The 14,258-nt window shown below is 52.3% G+C and overlaps 1 protein-coding gene and 1 long non-coding RNA gene across 3 annotated transcripts in view; both read left to right on the top strand.

Moving 5' to 3' along the window:
• Positions 1–14,258, top strand: part of LOC310834395 — a 128,178-nt gene that overhangs the window by 45,152 nt on the left and 68,768 nt on the right. The window lies entirely within an intron of this gene.
• Positions 8,318–14,258, top strand: part of ZNRF3 (zinc and ring finger 3) — a 74,709-nt gene continuing 68,768 nt past the window's right edge. Inside the window, exon 1 of one of the 2 annotated variants that reach the window (XM_083717851.1) lies at positions 8,318–8,643. In XM_083717851.1, coding sequence (XP_083573977.1) covers positions 8,398–8,643 — 246 coding nt within the window. In that variant the 5' untranslated portion in view covers positions 8,318–8,397. The remainder of the gene's footprint in view (positions 8,644–14,258) is intronic. The other variant, XM_083717850.1, reaches the window with a different exon arrangement.

Here is a 14,258-nt window from a genome sequence, read left to right as displayed (position 1 = left end):
GACACCTCCCATGGTGATGCGTATTGGAGATCACCGAGAAGTCATTAGCTTCAATGTCACCCACCTGTCTGACACGCCTATAGTATTAGGCATGAGTTGGCTGGAGGGACACAGTCCTGCTGTAGCGTGGTACCAACGCCAGATCACCTTTTGCTCATCGTACTGTGCTCAAAATTGCATCCAGTCCTGCCAGGAGGAGGGGGCTGAGCAGCAGCTGCGACTTGGCATGGTGCAGGCAGTACCTAGCAAGTACGAAGGGTTCCTGGAGGTTTTCTGCGAGAAGGAAGCTGACCAGTTGCCGCCCCACAGACCTTATGATTGTGCCATCGACCTGTTGCCGGGGGCGCAGCTGCCGACTGCGAAACTGTATTCCATGTCTGAGGACGAGATGCAAGAACTCAGAGAGTTCATAGAGCACAATTTGAAGCGTGGATTCATCCGGGAATCTAAAGCAGTGGGGGGCAGTCCTGTGTTCTTTGTGAAGAAGAAGGACACGCCCCAAAAAAGACTCATTGTGGACTATCGGACCATAAACAGTATGACCAAACCCAAGGCCTTCCCCATGCCCAAGATTGATGATCTCCTAGCGACCGTGCGGAAGGGGAAGATCTTCACCAAATTGGATCTACGTGGAGCGTATAACCTCATACGCATCCGGGAGGGCGATGAGTGGAAGACGGCCATGTTCACGCCTCTGGGCACGTATGAATACAGAGTTATGCCGTTTGGCCTCCAAAATGGATCTCACGTCTTCCAAGCCTTTATGCATCACGTGCTAGCGGGACTCCTCTACAAGAAATGTGTGTGTTTTCTCGACGACATTCTGATCTTTTCGGAAACGGAAGAGGCCCATGAGAGGGACGTAAAGGAAGTCCTGCAGAGACTACGGGAAAACAGGCTCTACGCCAAGTTAGAGAAGTGCCAGTTTGATGTGACGGAGGTGGATTTCCTAGGCTACAAGCTGTCCGACAAGGGGCTGGCCATGGACAGCGTCAAGGTCCGCGCGGTGTTGGACTGGAAGAGCCCACGCAATCGGAAGGAAGTCCAGAGATTCGTCGGTTTCGCCAATTTCTACCGCAAATTCATCAGAGGTTTTGCAAAGGAGACGGCAGCCATCACGGACACTCTGAGTTCCAAGAAGAAGAAGTTCGTTTGGACGGAACAGGCGGAGCGCTCTTTTCGGAAGCTTAAAAGCCTTTTCGCCTCCGAGGAGCAGCTGCTGCATGTGAATCCAGGCAGGCCCATGCGAGTAGAAACCGACGCGTCAGACAGAGCGGTTGGAGCCGTACTCCTACAAGAAGATTCGCAAGGGAACTGGAGACCCGGTGCCTTTTACTCCCGAAAGCTCAGCAAGGCGGAGCAAAACTACACCATATGGGACAGGGAGCTGTTAGCCATTCACGCAGCTTTCAAAGCGTGGCGACACTTCCTCATAGGAGCCAAGCACACAGTACAGGTCCGCACGGACCACAAGAACCTAGAGTATTGGCGCACGGCGAAGCTCCAGAGCCAGAGACACATGCGCTGGGCGGAATTCTTCGCGGATTTCGACTTCCGAATAGAGTACATCCCGGGAGATTCCAACGTTATAGCCGATGCGCTCTCCAGGAAACCGCAATATCTCGATGAAGCGGCGCCAGTAGCGGCCAAGCACATTTTCGCGCCGCAGGCGTGGGCGTGCGCTGCCATCACAGTAGACCTGGACGCGGTGCGACGCGCGTTGCAAGTAGATCAGTTCGCGCAATCCAAGATGGAGGAGTTGCGCAGAGGTTTGCAGAGAGACGAAGAGTTCCAACTACGCGACGGGCTGTTAACTCGCAAAGGTGCCCTCTACATACCAAGCGACGAGCTTCGCGCAAAGGTTCTGCAGCAGTTGCACGACGCCCCCAGTGCGGGCCATTTCGGCAAGGAGAAGACAATAGAACTGGTGGCAAGAGACTTTTGGTGGCCACGGATGCGTGGAGAGGTAGCGGATTACGTCGCCAGGTGTGACACTTGTCAAAGGTCCAAGCCAGTACACCAGAAGCCAGCGGGGCTGCTGGAACCGCTGGAAACACCACAGCAACCGTGGGAGAGGGTAGCCTTGGACTTCGTTACTGACCTGCCCAGCTCCAGAGGGAAGACGGCGGTACTGGTGGTAGTGGACCTGTTCACCAAGATGCTGAATAATTGTAAAATAAGGATGCAAAAAGCGGAAGGTACGGGCAAGTCTGAGAAAAGAGGCTTATGAAAATGAGGTTACGAAAATATGATTTTATGTGTTTGTTTGTTTGTTGTTGTTGTTTTGTCTTTTAAAGATGGAAAATTTAATAAAAAATTTTTTAAAAAAAAATAATGAAATGTTTCTGATGGTCCTTGGATCTTCCCACACTTGCCATCCTCTTCTGCCACACCAGTGTGCTGCCCCACACCCTTTGAGAACCACTGACCTAGGGCCTTACATCATGAGGACCCACTAAATATATTGGATGTTACTAAGACTTATTATAATTGAATCATAGAATCATAGAGTTGGAAGAGACCACAAGGGCCATTGAGTCCAACCCCCTGCCAAGCAGGAAACACCATCAGAGCACTCCTGACATATGGTTGTCAAGCCTCTGCTTAAAGACCTCCAAAGAAGGAGACTCCACCACACTCCTTGGCAGCAAATTCCACTGTCAAACAGCTCATACTGTCAAGAGGTTCTTCCTAATGTTTAGGTGGAATCTTCTTTCTTGTAGTTTGGAACCATTGCTCCGTGTCTGCTTCTCTGGAGCAGCAGAAAACAACCTTTCTCCCTCCTCTATGTGACATCCTTTTATATATTTGAACATGGCTATCATATCACCCCTTAACCTCCTCTTCTCCAGGCTAAACATGCCCAGCTCCCTTAGCCGTTTCTCATAAGGCATCGTTTCTGGGCCTTTGACCATTTTGGTTGCCCTCCTCTGGACACGTTCCAGTTTGTCAGGTCCTTCTTGAACTGTGGTTCCCCAGAACTGGACACAGTACTCCAGGTGAGGTCTGACCAGAGCAGAATACAGTGGCACTATTACTTCCCTTGATCTAGATGCTATTGATCCAGCCCAGAATTGCATTGGCTTTTTTAGCTGCCGCGTCACACTGTTGGCTCATGTCAAGTTTGTGGTCAACCAAGACTCCTAGATCCTTTTCACATGTACTGCTCTCAAGCCAGGTGTCACCCATCTTGTATTTGTGCCTCTCATTTTTTTTTGCCCAAGTGCAATACTTTACATTTCTCCCTGTTAAAATTCATCTTGTTTGTTTTGGCCCAGTTCTCTAATCTGTCAAGGTCGTTTTGAAGTGTGATCCTGTCCTCTGGGGTGTTAGCCACCCCTCCCAGTTTGGTGTCATCTGCAAATTTGATCAGGATGCCCTTGAGTCCATCATCCAAGTCGTTGATAAAGATGTTGAATAAGACCGGGCCCAAGACAGAACCCTGTGGCACCCCACTAGTCACTCTTCTCCAGGATGAAGAGGAACCACTGAGGAGCACCCTTTGGGTTCGGTCAGTCAGCCAGTTACAAATCCCCTGAGTGGTAGCATAGTCAAGACCGCATTTTACCAGCTTCTTTACAAGAATATCATGGGGCACCTTGTCAAATGCCTTGCTGAAATCAAGGTAGGCTACATCCACTGTGTTCCCTTCATCTACCAGGCTTGTAATTCTGTCAAAAAATGAGATCAGGTTAGTCTGACATGACTTATTTTTCAGAAATCCATGCTGACTATTGGTGATCACAGCATTCCTTTCTAGGTGCTCACAGACTGTTTGCTTAATGATCTGCTCCAGAATCTTCCCTGGTATTGATGTCAGACTGACTGGGCAGTAATTGTTTGGGTCCTCTCTTTTCCCCTTTTTGAAAATAGGGACAACATTTGCCCTCCTCCAGTCTGCCGGGACTTCGCCTGTTCTCCAGGAATTCTCATAAGATGACTGCCAGTGGTTCTGAGATCACATCTGCCAGTTCTTTGAATACTCTTGGATGCAGTTCATCTGGCCCTGGAGACTTGAATACATCTAAACTAGCCAAGTATTCTTGTACTATCTCCTTAGTTATTCTGGGCTGTGTTTCCTCTGCTGAATCATTTGCTCCAAATTCTTCAGGTCGGGCATTGTTTTCTTTATCGGAGAAGACTGAGGCAAAGAAGGCATTGAGGTGTTCAGCCCTTTCTGTGTCCCCTGTTTGCATTTCACCATCTTCTCCTCTGAGTGACCCCACTGTTTCTTTGTTCTTCCTTTTGCTACGAACATACCCATAAAGCCTTTTTTGTTGCTTTTAACCTCTCTAGCAAGCCTGAGTTCATTCTGTGCTTTAGCTTTTCTGACTTTGCGTCTACACGTGCTGGCTATTTGTTTGAATTCCTCTTTGGTGGTTTCCCCCATTTTCCATTTTTTGTACACATCCTTTTTTAATATTAACTCAGTTAAAAGTTCTTTAGATAGCCACCCTGGCTTCTTTAGGCACCTTCCATGTTTCCGTCTCATTGGTATTGCCTGAAGTTGTGCTTTTACTATCTCCCTCTTAACAAACTCCCAGCCATCATGAACTCCCTTTCCTTTTAGTATTACTGTCCATGGGATCTCACCCAGCACTTCCCTAAGTTGTATGAAGTCGGCTTTCTTAAAGTCAAGAAATTGAGTCCTAGTATGCTTGGCTGCTTCTTTCCGCTGTATAGTAAACTTCAGAAGAGCATGATCACTCGCGCCTAATGATCCTTCCACTTCTACCCCACTAACCAGGTCATCAACATTGGTTAGGACCAGATCTAAAATGGCTGTTCCTCTTGTTGCTTCTCACACTTTCTGGACAATGAAGGCTTTACCTTAAATAATGAAGGCCTTTACCTTAAATAATTGAAAAGGCTTTACCTTAAATAATGTTTCATATGAAATCCACCACCCAGATTCCAACCTTGACCCATCAAGTTCCCTTCCAGGGCTGTGGGACTACTTGCATCACCCACAAGTTGCCAACCCTTCCTCAGACCTATATAGATGTGTGTACCATAGTGGGAATTACAAACAACCAGAGATAAGGGCTGGAAACTTCTTTATTTCAGGAGCGGCGCAAAACTGAAAACTAGCCCATTTAGCCCCACTCCCACTGCCTTGGCTCTGTCCTCTTCCACCTTCATCTTCCTCTCAGACCCTTTCCATGCCTCTAAATCAGGCATAGGCAAACTCAGCCCTCCAGATGTTTTGAGACTACAGTTCCCATCATCCCTGACCACTGGTCCTGTTAGCTAGGGATGATGGGAGTTGTAGTCCCAAAACATCTGGAGGGCCGTTTGCCTATGCCTGCTCTAAATACAACTCAGGACATGCAGCTCACCCACCGCAACACCACAGGAACCTATTTATCTAAGCTGAAGACCATTTTAAAGACTACATTTAACATATCACTGGCCAAGCAACTCCATTTAGCTTTCACTATGAAGAAAATTTTTGAAAGTGGGTGTCAGAAGGGAAAAACAAAGCAGCAGCTCAAAGGCCAGCTAAAACATATGTAACAAAACTTGGCAGCTTCTTCATGACAGCTAAGCCTGGTCCACAGCCCCCACTCCACCTGCTGGGGTGGTTTATAGATAGGAATCAGAACGCGACTTGTCCACATGAGACTGTCTTAAGAGCCTGAAACCACAGAAGGAAACAGACACGGCAAGCAAGCCCCTTGCTCAGGGCAAGAGGGAGAGACTGAGGGGGGAATGTCACGCTGGACCCAGAAAGGCCCCTCCATGTGTCAACATTTGAGCATCTGTGAGGGGCAGGGGCTCCTGCCTATGAACCCCAAGCTGACCCACCCAAAGTCAGGGATCCTCCTGCAAGTGGGTCTTCTTGAGACTGTGGGCCGGGAAATGCCTTGAGAAACATGGGCGTAGCCTGGATTTTTGTTGGGGGGTGCAGAACGTCAGTTAAGTATTTGATTTTTATTGATTTGGGGGGCAGCTGCCCCCTTGACTGCGCCCATGTTGTGAGGGGCCAGCTTCCAGCTATTCTGTGGCATTTGCAGTGGGAGTCCCATCCATTTGTGGCCAGGGATGGCACACCCGAGTTGGGCCATTTCAGAACAAGGGTTCAAATCTCCACTCTGAGACATAAAGCTCACTGGGTGACCTTGAGCCAGTCCGTCTCTTGATCTAACTTACTTGATGGAAAAACAGGGAAAGCGATAACCACACCTGCTGCTGAGCTCCTTGGAGGAACAAAGGTGGGATCGGACTTCCTGCTTCTTAATCCTATGCCATTTGGCTAGGAGTTACCTTGAATGGCATTTAAATTAAAATGCTTGCAACAAGTGAGAATTTGGCAGATCTTCTGGGGCCTGAGGCAGAGGCCAAAGCCCCTTCCTTGATGGACCGCAGTGGGGGAAAGGGGGCAGGCACATTCCGGAAGAACAAGGCTGGGGGTCCTTCTCACCTTCCAAAAATGAGCAAACATGATTAAAATAGTGCTCTCCATCAACCTTTGGAGAGCAAAGGACAACAGCATTTTAAATAGGCCTGTGAGTTTGGCTTTTGCTGCCCTAAGAGAACGGCTGAACTTATCCTTCTCGATGGTTCTTCATGTTAAGTGTTTCCATTTTGTACCTCAAGGGCCTTTTCAAAGGCTACATGGGAAGATATAAGCAGCATACCTACATAAAAAGAGTGAGGCAGCCACAGCAGGAACAGTCAGCTGCGCCAGGAACAGGGAGACTCCAGGTGCGTGGTAGACGCGTAAAACAGGAAGTTCCTTCCAGCCCAGAGGAAGAAAGGAAAACGGCCAGTCTAGGCCCCTTTGGGGGGAACTCTGTGGTGCTTTGGGCTGAGAAAGTGCCCAAGGGAGGTTGCTGTATGGAGAGCCTCCTGGGGGGAGCCATATCCATCCACAGGCCAGGCAGGCTGGCTCTTTCTATTTCCCCTCCGGTGGCTGGAGAGGTGGAGGTCTCTTCTCGCAGGTAATAATAATAATAATAATATTTTTATTTATACCCCGCCCTCCCCAGCCAAGGCCGGGCTCAGAGCGGCTTACAAGCAATAATAAAAACAAGATGAATGATTACAAACTTAAAAACAAAAATAAAACACAACAATTAAAATAATGGAACATTAAAATATTAAAATGTAGCCTCATCGCAGGAGAAGGAAAAGAAAGAAAGAGGAGGAAAAAAAAGAGAGAGAGAGAGAGAGGGAGGGAATCAAATGGGCTCCAAGCCAAAGGCCAGGCGGAACAACTCTGTCTTACAGGCCCTGCGGAAAGAGATCCGATCCTGCAGGGCCCTGGTCTCAGGAGGCAGAGCGTTCCACCAGGCCGGGGCCAGAGCTGAAAAGGCCCTGGCTCTGGTCGAAGCCAATCTAACTTCCTTAGGGCCCGGGACCACTAGGGTGTTGTTATTTATGGACCTTGAGGCTCTCTGTGGGGCATACCAGGAGAGGCGGTCCCGGAGGTACGAGGGTCCTAGGCCGTGAAGGTACACCTGCTTAGGCACCTGCCCACCCTCATCTCTCCACTTTCTTGGCTAGGAGCAGCCAGGTAAAGGGGCGGGATCTGCAGTGGCCACCTGGGTCACACTGAAGCCCCTGGGTGCCCCCCGTCATGGGGGAATTAGGCCGGGGTGAGGTCTGGAGGAACCTCTTTTCCCAAGCTGGAAGCGCTGCAGATGCTGCCTTCTGACCCGAGATGCCTCCTCCTCCAGGGGCCAAGCAGCCACCCCAGGCGAGGGGTCAGGGCTTAGCCCTGGCCTCCCCCTGGCGCCCCCTTGCGGGCCCGGGGACGCTGCCCCCCAAATCCTGGCTACGCCCAGGGACGGTCCCCGGGCTCCTCGCCAGGCCGCCTTCCCCGACGCTTCAGGAAAAGGCAGGCGAGCAAGGGACGCTCGAGGCCCTTCCCCGCAGCAGCCCCCGGGGAGCCGCCTCGCCGGCCTGGAGGCGTCCCGGCGCGGCCGGGAGGCGGCTCGCTCTCTCTGAGCCAGCCGGCCCAGGCCGCAGCCGCGGCGGGGAGGGCTGCGCTGGCAAGCAGCGAGGCGGGCCGGAGGCGGAGATAACCCCGCGGTGCCCGTCACGTGGAGCGGATGAAAGGGAAGCGGCTCGGCAGGGCGGAGAAGGAGAGCGAGGCGGAGGGAGAGAAGGAAGGAAGGAAGGAAGGAGGAGGAGGAGGAGGCGGCAGTCGCCGAGAGAGAGAGACGCGAGGCGAGGGAGCCGCAGGACGGGAGGCCAGCCCAGCCCAGCCCGGCCACCAGCAGCAGCCGCCGCCGCCGCCGCCGCGCTTTGGGGTCGGAGCCGCCGGCGCAGGCAGGCGGGCGGGCCAGCCGCAGCGGGAGCGATGCGTGGCCTCCACCGGGCGCCGCCTCCGCCGCCGCCGCCTCCTGCGCTGCTGCTGCCCGTGGTCGGCGCGGTGGGCCAGGCGGCGCGATGAGGCTTCTCGCGGGGCCGGCGCTTCCCTTCTCCCCGCCGGGGCTGCTGCTGCTTCTGCTGGCGCTGCTGGCGGCGGCCGCGACGAGGATGGCGGCGGCGGCGCTGGCCAAGGAGACGGCCTTCGTGGAGGTGGTGCTCTTCGAGTCCAGCCCCGGCGGCGACTACACCACCTACACCACGGGGCTGCAGGGCCGCTTCTCCCGCGCCGGGGCCACGCTCAGCGCCGAGGGCGAGATCGTGCAGGTGAGCCGGCGGCCGGCCGCGGAAAGGGGGCTCCGGGCAGGCCGCGCTGGGCGAGAGGCGGCCCTCCCTCGGCCTTCCCGCGCGGGGAGGGGCCTCTGAGCATCTGCAGAGTGCCTGGTCCCGGCGGGACGTGGGAAGGGTGCAGAGGGCTGCTGGCGGGGCTCCTTGGCCAGCCCTCCGGGGCTCCGGCGGCGCCGCGGAGGGGGCGGCAGGGGGCGGCGTGGCCGGGAGGGCTTGGACAGGTGCTGCAGGTTCCTGGCGGTCGGCTGCTGCGCCCCGTCGCCTTGGCCTGCGAGCCGAGGGTGCTGCGCGGGACGCCTTGCGGGTGGCGGGGGATACTTGCTAAGTTGGGGGGGGGGCATCCCAAACCCGCCTCGGAGCAGGGCGAAGAGGAAGGGGCTTTGCTGGGTGGACGAGGCGCCCCAAGCAAGGTGGCTTTGGCTCTCAGCCTGAATCCCATAAGCATGCAGCGCCTGCGTGTTTTAATGAAAAATGCCTCATTCCTCCCGTTAGTTTCTAAACATGCTTTAGTCCTAACCTGCTAAACAGAGAGGCTTTGTCTCCCAAATCGAAGTGCCCGGCAAGAATTTTTTTGTCCAGGATGCCCTCCCAAAGCCAGTGCCCACCAGATGTTTTGGACTTTAGCTCCCATCAACCTCTGTGGGAGGTTGTAGTTCAAACATGTAGAAGGCTGTTTTACTCAAAAGCGCAACAGCAGCTCAGGTGTCAAAAGCGTACATGTTTCTAACTTTGCGGTTAATGAAGTCCAGCCAGTAGTGGCCCTGTTTTGGAGAGGGGGGAACCTGCTCCCCGGAATCTGGCCAGCCTGCAGAGAAGGAGTCTGTCTCATCCCGTCCTCTGCAAGCTCCTGGTGCTGTAGTGAATGCTGACAAGGGCCTTGTCAAGCAGCTACACAGGACTGAAAGTGTTGTGAGAAACTCGCATCTCTCTTAGCAGCTCTTGAAGGAATTGTGGGCACCTGCTCAGACGCGTCACGCATGTTGGACCTCTGCTGAAGTTCCCTTCCACATAGGAGGCGCTTGGTCAGCCATGTAGCTCTTCCGGCAAGGAAAGGCAGGGGAAGCATCCATCTCCCAGGGCTGGGTCCCAAACTGGCTTTTGTTGTACTAAGGCAGGCATCCCCAAACTCGGCCCTCCAGGTGTTTTGGAACTACAGTTACCATCATCCCTGACCACTGGTCCTGTTAGCTAGGGATGAGCAGACTTGTAGTGCCAAAACATCTTGAGGGCCAAGTTTGGGGATGCCTGTACTAAGGGCCCCTCCAGACACTGTTTTATGGTGGGTGTATCTTGCAATGTGTTACTGATGTTAGTGGTGGGTTTATTCTGCTTTCTTAGTTGCTCTGTACTGCTCTGCAGTAATGAAAACCTCCACAGAACAACATGAAGCAGTATTTAGAATTATAAAGCCACCTCAAAGGTCACCCTGTTGATGAAAAAACACACGACTCCTGTCTCTCTGCTTCAAACCCTAACAAATGAGTTTTTTTGAATTTAGGCTCCCCTGTGGGTTTTCATTTGCATCTTAACTCTTTCTTCCTTTCCTCAGTTTAAGTGTCCCACTCACAGAAGCTGCTGCTATTACTTCTGGGCAGACCGCTTGGGCACAACAGATGCTATATCTGTCATTTCCCCACACCCCCTTGATAGGATTGAGAGTTTCTGAGGGTTGGGAGTGTAGATTGGGGAAAGTTCCTGATCTTGACGTTCAATACAGCTGTGTGAGGATGCATTAGCTGATCTTCATTGAAGTGTAAAAACGGATCAGAACATAACTATGGGCATCATTAATGCAAAGCCTTGTTCTTAACCACTCAGTGTGCAATCCAGTGCATCTGAACTCAAGTCAGTCCCATTCAGTTACATTCTAGTTTGAGTGTCCATGTCTAAATAATTCTAGCCAGCTGTGTTGAAGGAGCACAATAAAGGTAAAGGGACCCCTGACCATTAGGTCCAGTCGTGACTGACTCTGGGGTTGCGGCGCTCATCTCACTTTATTGGCCGAGGGAACCGGCGTACAGCTTCCAGGTCATGTGGCCAGCATGACTAAGCCGCTTCTGGCGAACCAGAGCAGCGCACGGAAACGCCGTTTACCCTCCCGCTGGAGCGGTACCTATTTATCTACTTGCACTGGTGTGCTTTCGAACTGCTAGGTTGGCAGGAGCAGGGACCGAGCAACGGGAGCTCACCCCGTTGTGGGGATTTGAACCGCTGACCTTCTGATCGGCAAGTCCAAGGCTCTGGTTTAACCCACAGGGCCACCCGCATCCCTGCCACATTATTGGGGTCTGAATAGACTATAGCACAAGAAAAGTGGGACAAAAATAAACCAGAACATTTGCAGCAGAGTGGCTGCCTTGAACCTTTTATAGGTGCAGCCAGCTTTGAAAGGGGGGCAGCATATGACTGCCCCAATAGCACAGATAATCATGAATGTGCAATAAAAAGCAATGGAGGAGGGTTGTCTTCCAGGTGGGCCCAAAATGTCATCTTCTCTTCTCGCTGCTGAAGCTTGAGTGAGATGAGTGCAGCTGCCTGCCTGAGGTGTCTTACTCACTCCTCCTGTATGTGTCAAAGGAAACCCTTGACTCTTCCTGGCAGGCAGGCAAGTGGCAAGGAGATGATGCTGGGCAGCACGGCTGTGCAAGTGACAAGGAGGCTGGGTGTGGCCCCTGGTTTTGGCAGCTCTTTGGGCTGCATGGAGCGTCTGCTTCCCCCACGGTGTACACTTCTTCCAGTTTTGAGGCTAGGTTCTTGGCGGGGAAGCCTTGGCCATCTGTGAGGGGGGCAGGAGTTCACCTGCTCAGCCTGAATTGCAGCCTGTGGCGTGGTGTGTGAAGCACCTTAGGAGTCCTGGCCCAGAGCATGTTGACTGTGCAAGTGGCAGAGTGCAGAATTGCTGCTCTGAGGGGATGTCTGTGCTTCTTGGGTCAGACCAATTACTTCCACAGTTTGTCACTGGTGTGCCTCAGATGTGGGTTGTGCATATCTGAAGAGGAGGATAAACCATGGCGGCGAAACCTTTAAGCTTCTTGCAACTCCCAGGTTGATACTTTTGTTTTAGGAATCTGTTTTCAAGCAATTATTTAGAAATGTTGGTGCAACCTCCTTCAATGCTGCTTTAGTTTGCCATTTGCAAGTCTTGATCACAGGCTGCTATGGCAGTATATGAGGATTGTTGCCTGTTGGATGACAGCTGGGGAGCCTCTGATGTGGAAACCTCTGTGCCCTGTTTTTCTGCACACTGATGGTTGGTCCTGCAAAGTCCGGCATAGCACCTCTATGCTCAGTAGCCCTTGAGCAGGAATTTTCCTGTTCCGCTGGGAATCCTGCAGCTTAAGTTTGGCTTACAAGAGCAGTTAAGTGTGAGTGAGGTCTACCAGTATTGACATAAGCATGGTGAAAAAGATGCTCCTGAAGAGCTAGATCCTCTCTTGGGTGCAGAGTTGGGCATTCTGCCACAGTGTGGCTTTCTCAAAGGTGATGCCTTACTCAGAGGCCAGTGCCGGAAAACAGGGGCTCAGCTTCAGAGTGCTGCCTATGTTTCTAGTCCTGCAGCAGACGTCGGGGCTGGCTGGACTTGATGCTTTGTTTTGGAGAGAGAGAACCAACTGACTGGCCTACAGTAATAGTGCCCCTGTATTCTGCTCTGGTCAGACCTCACCTGGAGTACTGTGTCCAGTTCTGGGCACCACAGTTCAAGAAGGACACTGACAAACTGGAACGTGTCCAGAGGAGGGCAACCAAAATGGTCAAAGGCCTGGAAACGATGCCTTATGAGGAACGGCTAAGGGAGCTGGGCATGTTTAGCCTGGAGAAGAGGAGGTTAAGGGGTGATATGATAGCCATGTTCAAATATATAAAAGGATGTCACATAGAGGAGGGAGAAAGGTTGTTTTCTGCTGCTCCAGAGAAGCGGACACGGAGCAATGGTTCCAAACTACAAGAAAGAAGATGCCACCTAAACATTAGGAAGAACTTCCTGACAGTAAGAGCTGTTTGACAGTGGAATTTGCTGCCAAGGAGTGTGGTGGAGTCTCCTTCTTTGGAGGTCTTTAAGCAGAGGCTTGACAACCATATGTCAGGAGTGCTCTGATGGTGTTTCCTGCTTGGCAGGGGGTTGGACTCGATGGCCCTTGTGGTCTCTTCCAACTCCATGATTCTATAATTCTATGATACCTGGTTGAGTGGCCTACCTGCGGATGTCTGTGGCTTTGCATGCCAGGATGCCTGTACACTCCAGGTCTTTCTGTCTCGCTTTTAACTCGAAAAAGGAAGTGATACTTTGATGTTGGCACTGTTGGTGCTGCATTTCTGATGATCAGCAAATCTACGAGTTGCTCCTCTTGGGACCAGCCATGGCTTGGTCTAGTGGTGGCCCTTACAGCCAGAGCAGCAGAGGAAGAAAGCATAAGGGGGAGATTCTTTACCAGCCTCCTGGTTCATTGAACTGGACTTATAAACTCCCAAAGCTGGCCCATTGCTTTTTTCATCCAGTCCCTCCGCCACCATCAGGCAAAAAGATGAGAGCTGCAGTGTGGGAAGAAGAGGGTGTGATAAATGGTTGAAGAGGGTGAGCTGGTTTGACCACCTGGCCTCCTGAATTGCATTTACGGTACCAGTCTGACCTCAGCACTTGCCTTTTTGGTTTATCCAGGTTGAAAGGAATAGGCACCTGCGAACTGAACTCTCTCTTCATTTTCATCCTTCTGGACCGTCTTGAGGGGTTGGGAGCTGGGGGCACTGTCATACAGTGGTTCCGCTCCTTCCTCCTGGGCCGTGTTCAGAAAGTGGTGGGGGGGGATGAGTGTTCAGACCCCTGGGCCCTCACTTGTGGGGTGCCTCAGGGTTCCGTCCTCTCCCCCATGCTTTTTAACATCTATATGAAGCCGCTGGGAGAGATCATCAGGGGTTTGGACGGGGTGTCCATCAGTATGCGGATGACACCCAGCTCTACCTCTCTTTTAAATCAGAACCAGTGAAGGCGGTGAAGATCCTGTGTGAGTGTCTGGAGGCGGTTGGAGGATGTATGGCGGCTAACAGATTGAGGTTGAATCCTGACAAGACAGAAGTACTGTTTTTGGGGGACAGGAGGCGGGCAGGTGTGGAGGATTCCCTGGTCCTGAATGGGGTAACTGTGCCCCTGAATGGGGTAACTGTGCCCGGGAGTCATTTTGGACTCACAACTGTCCATGGAGGCACAGGTCAAATCTGTGTCCAGGGCAGCTGTTTACCAGCTCCATCTGGTACGTAGGCTGAGACCCTATCTGCCTGTGGACTGTCTCGCCAGAGTGGTGCATGCTCTGGTTATCTCCCGCTTGGACTACTGCAATGCACTCTACGTGGGGCTACCTTTGAAGGTGACTCGGAAACTACAACTAATCCAGAATGCGGCAGCTAGACTGGTGACTGGGAGCAGCCGCCGAGACCATATAACACTGGTCTTGAAAGACCTACATTGGCTCCCAGTATGTTTCCGAGCACAATTCAAAGTGTTGGTGCTGACCTTTAAAGCCCTAAATGGCCTCGGTCCAGTATATCTGAAGGAGCGTCTCCATCCCCATCATTCTGCCCGGACGCTGAGGTTCAGCGCT

The sequence above is a fragment of the Podarcis gaigeae genome (assembly GCF_964106915.1).
Source record: "Podarcis gaigeae genome assembly, chromosome: 16".
Lineage (NCBI taxonomy): Eukaryota > Metazoa > Chordata > Lepidosauria > Squamata > Lacertidae > Podarcis > Podarcis gaigeae.
The sequence above is the reverse complement of the archived record's forward strand: the minus strand, read 5'-3'. Positions and strand labels throughout refer to the sequence as shown.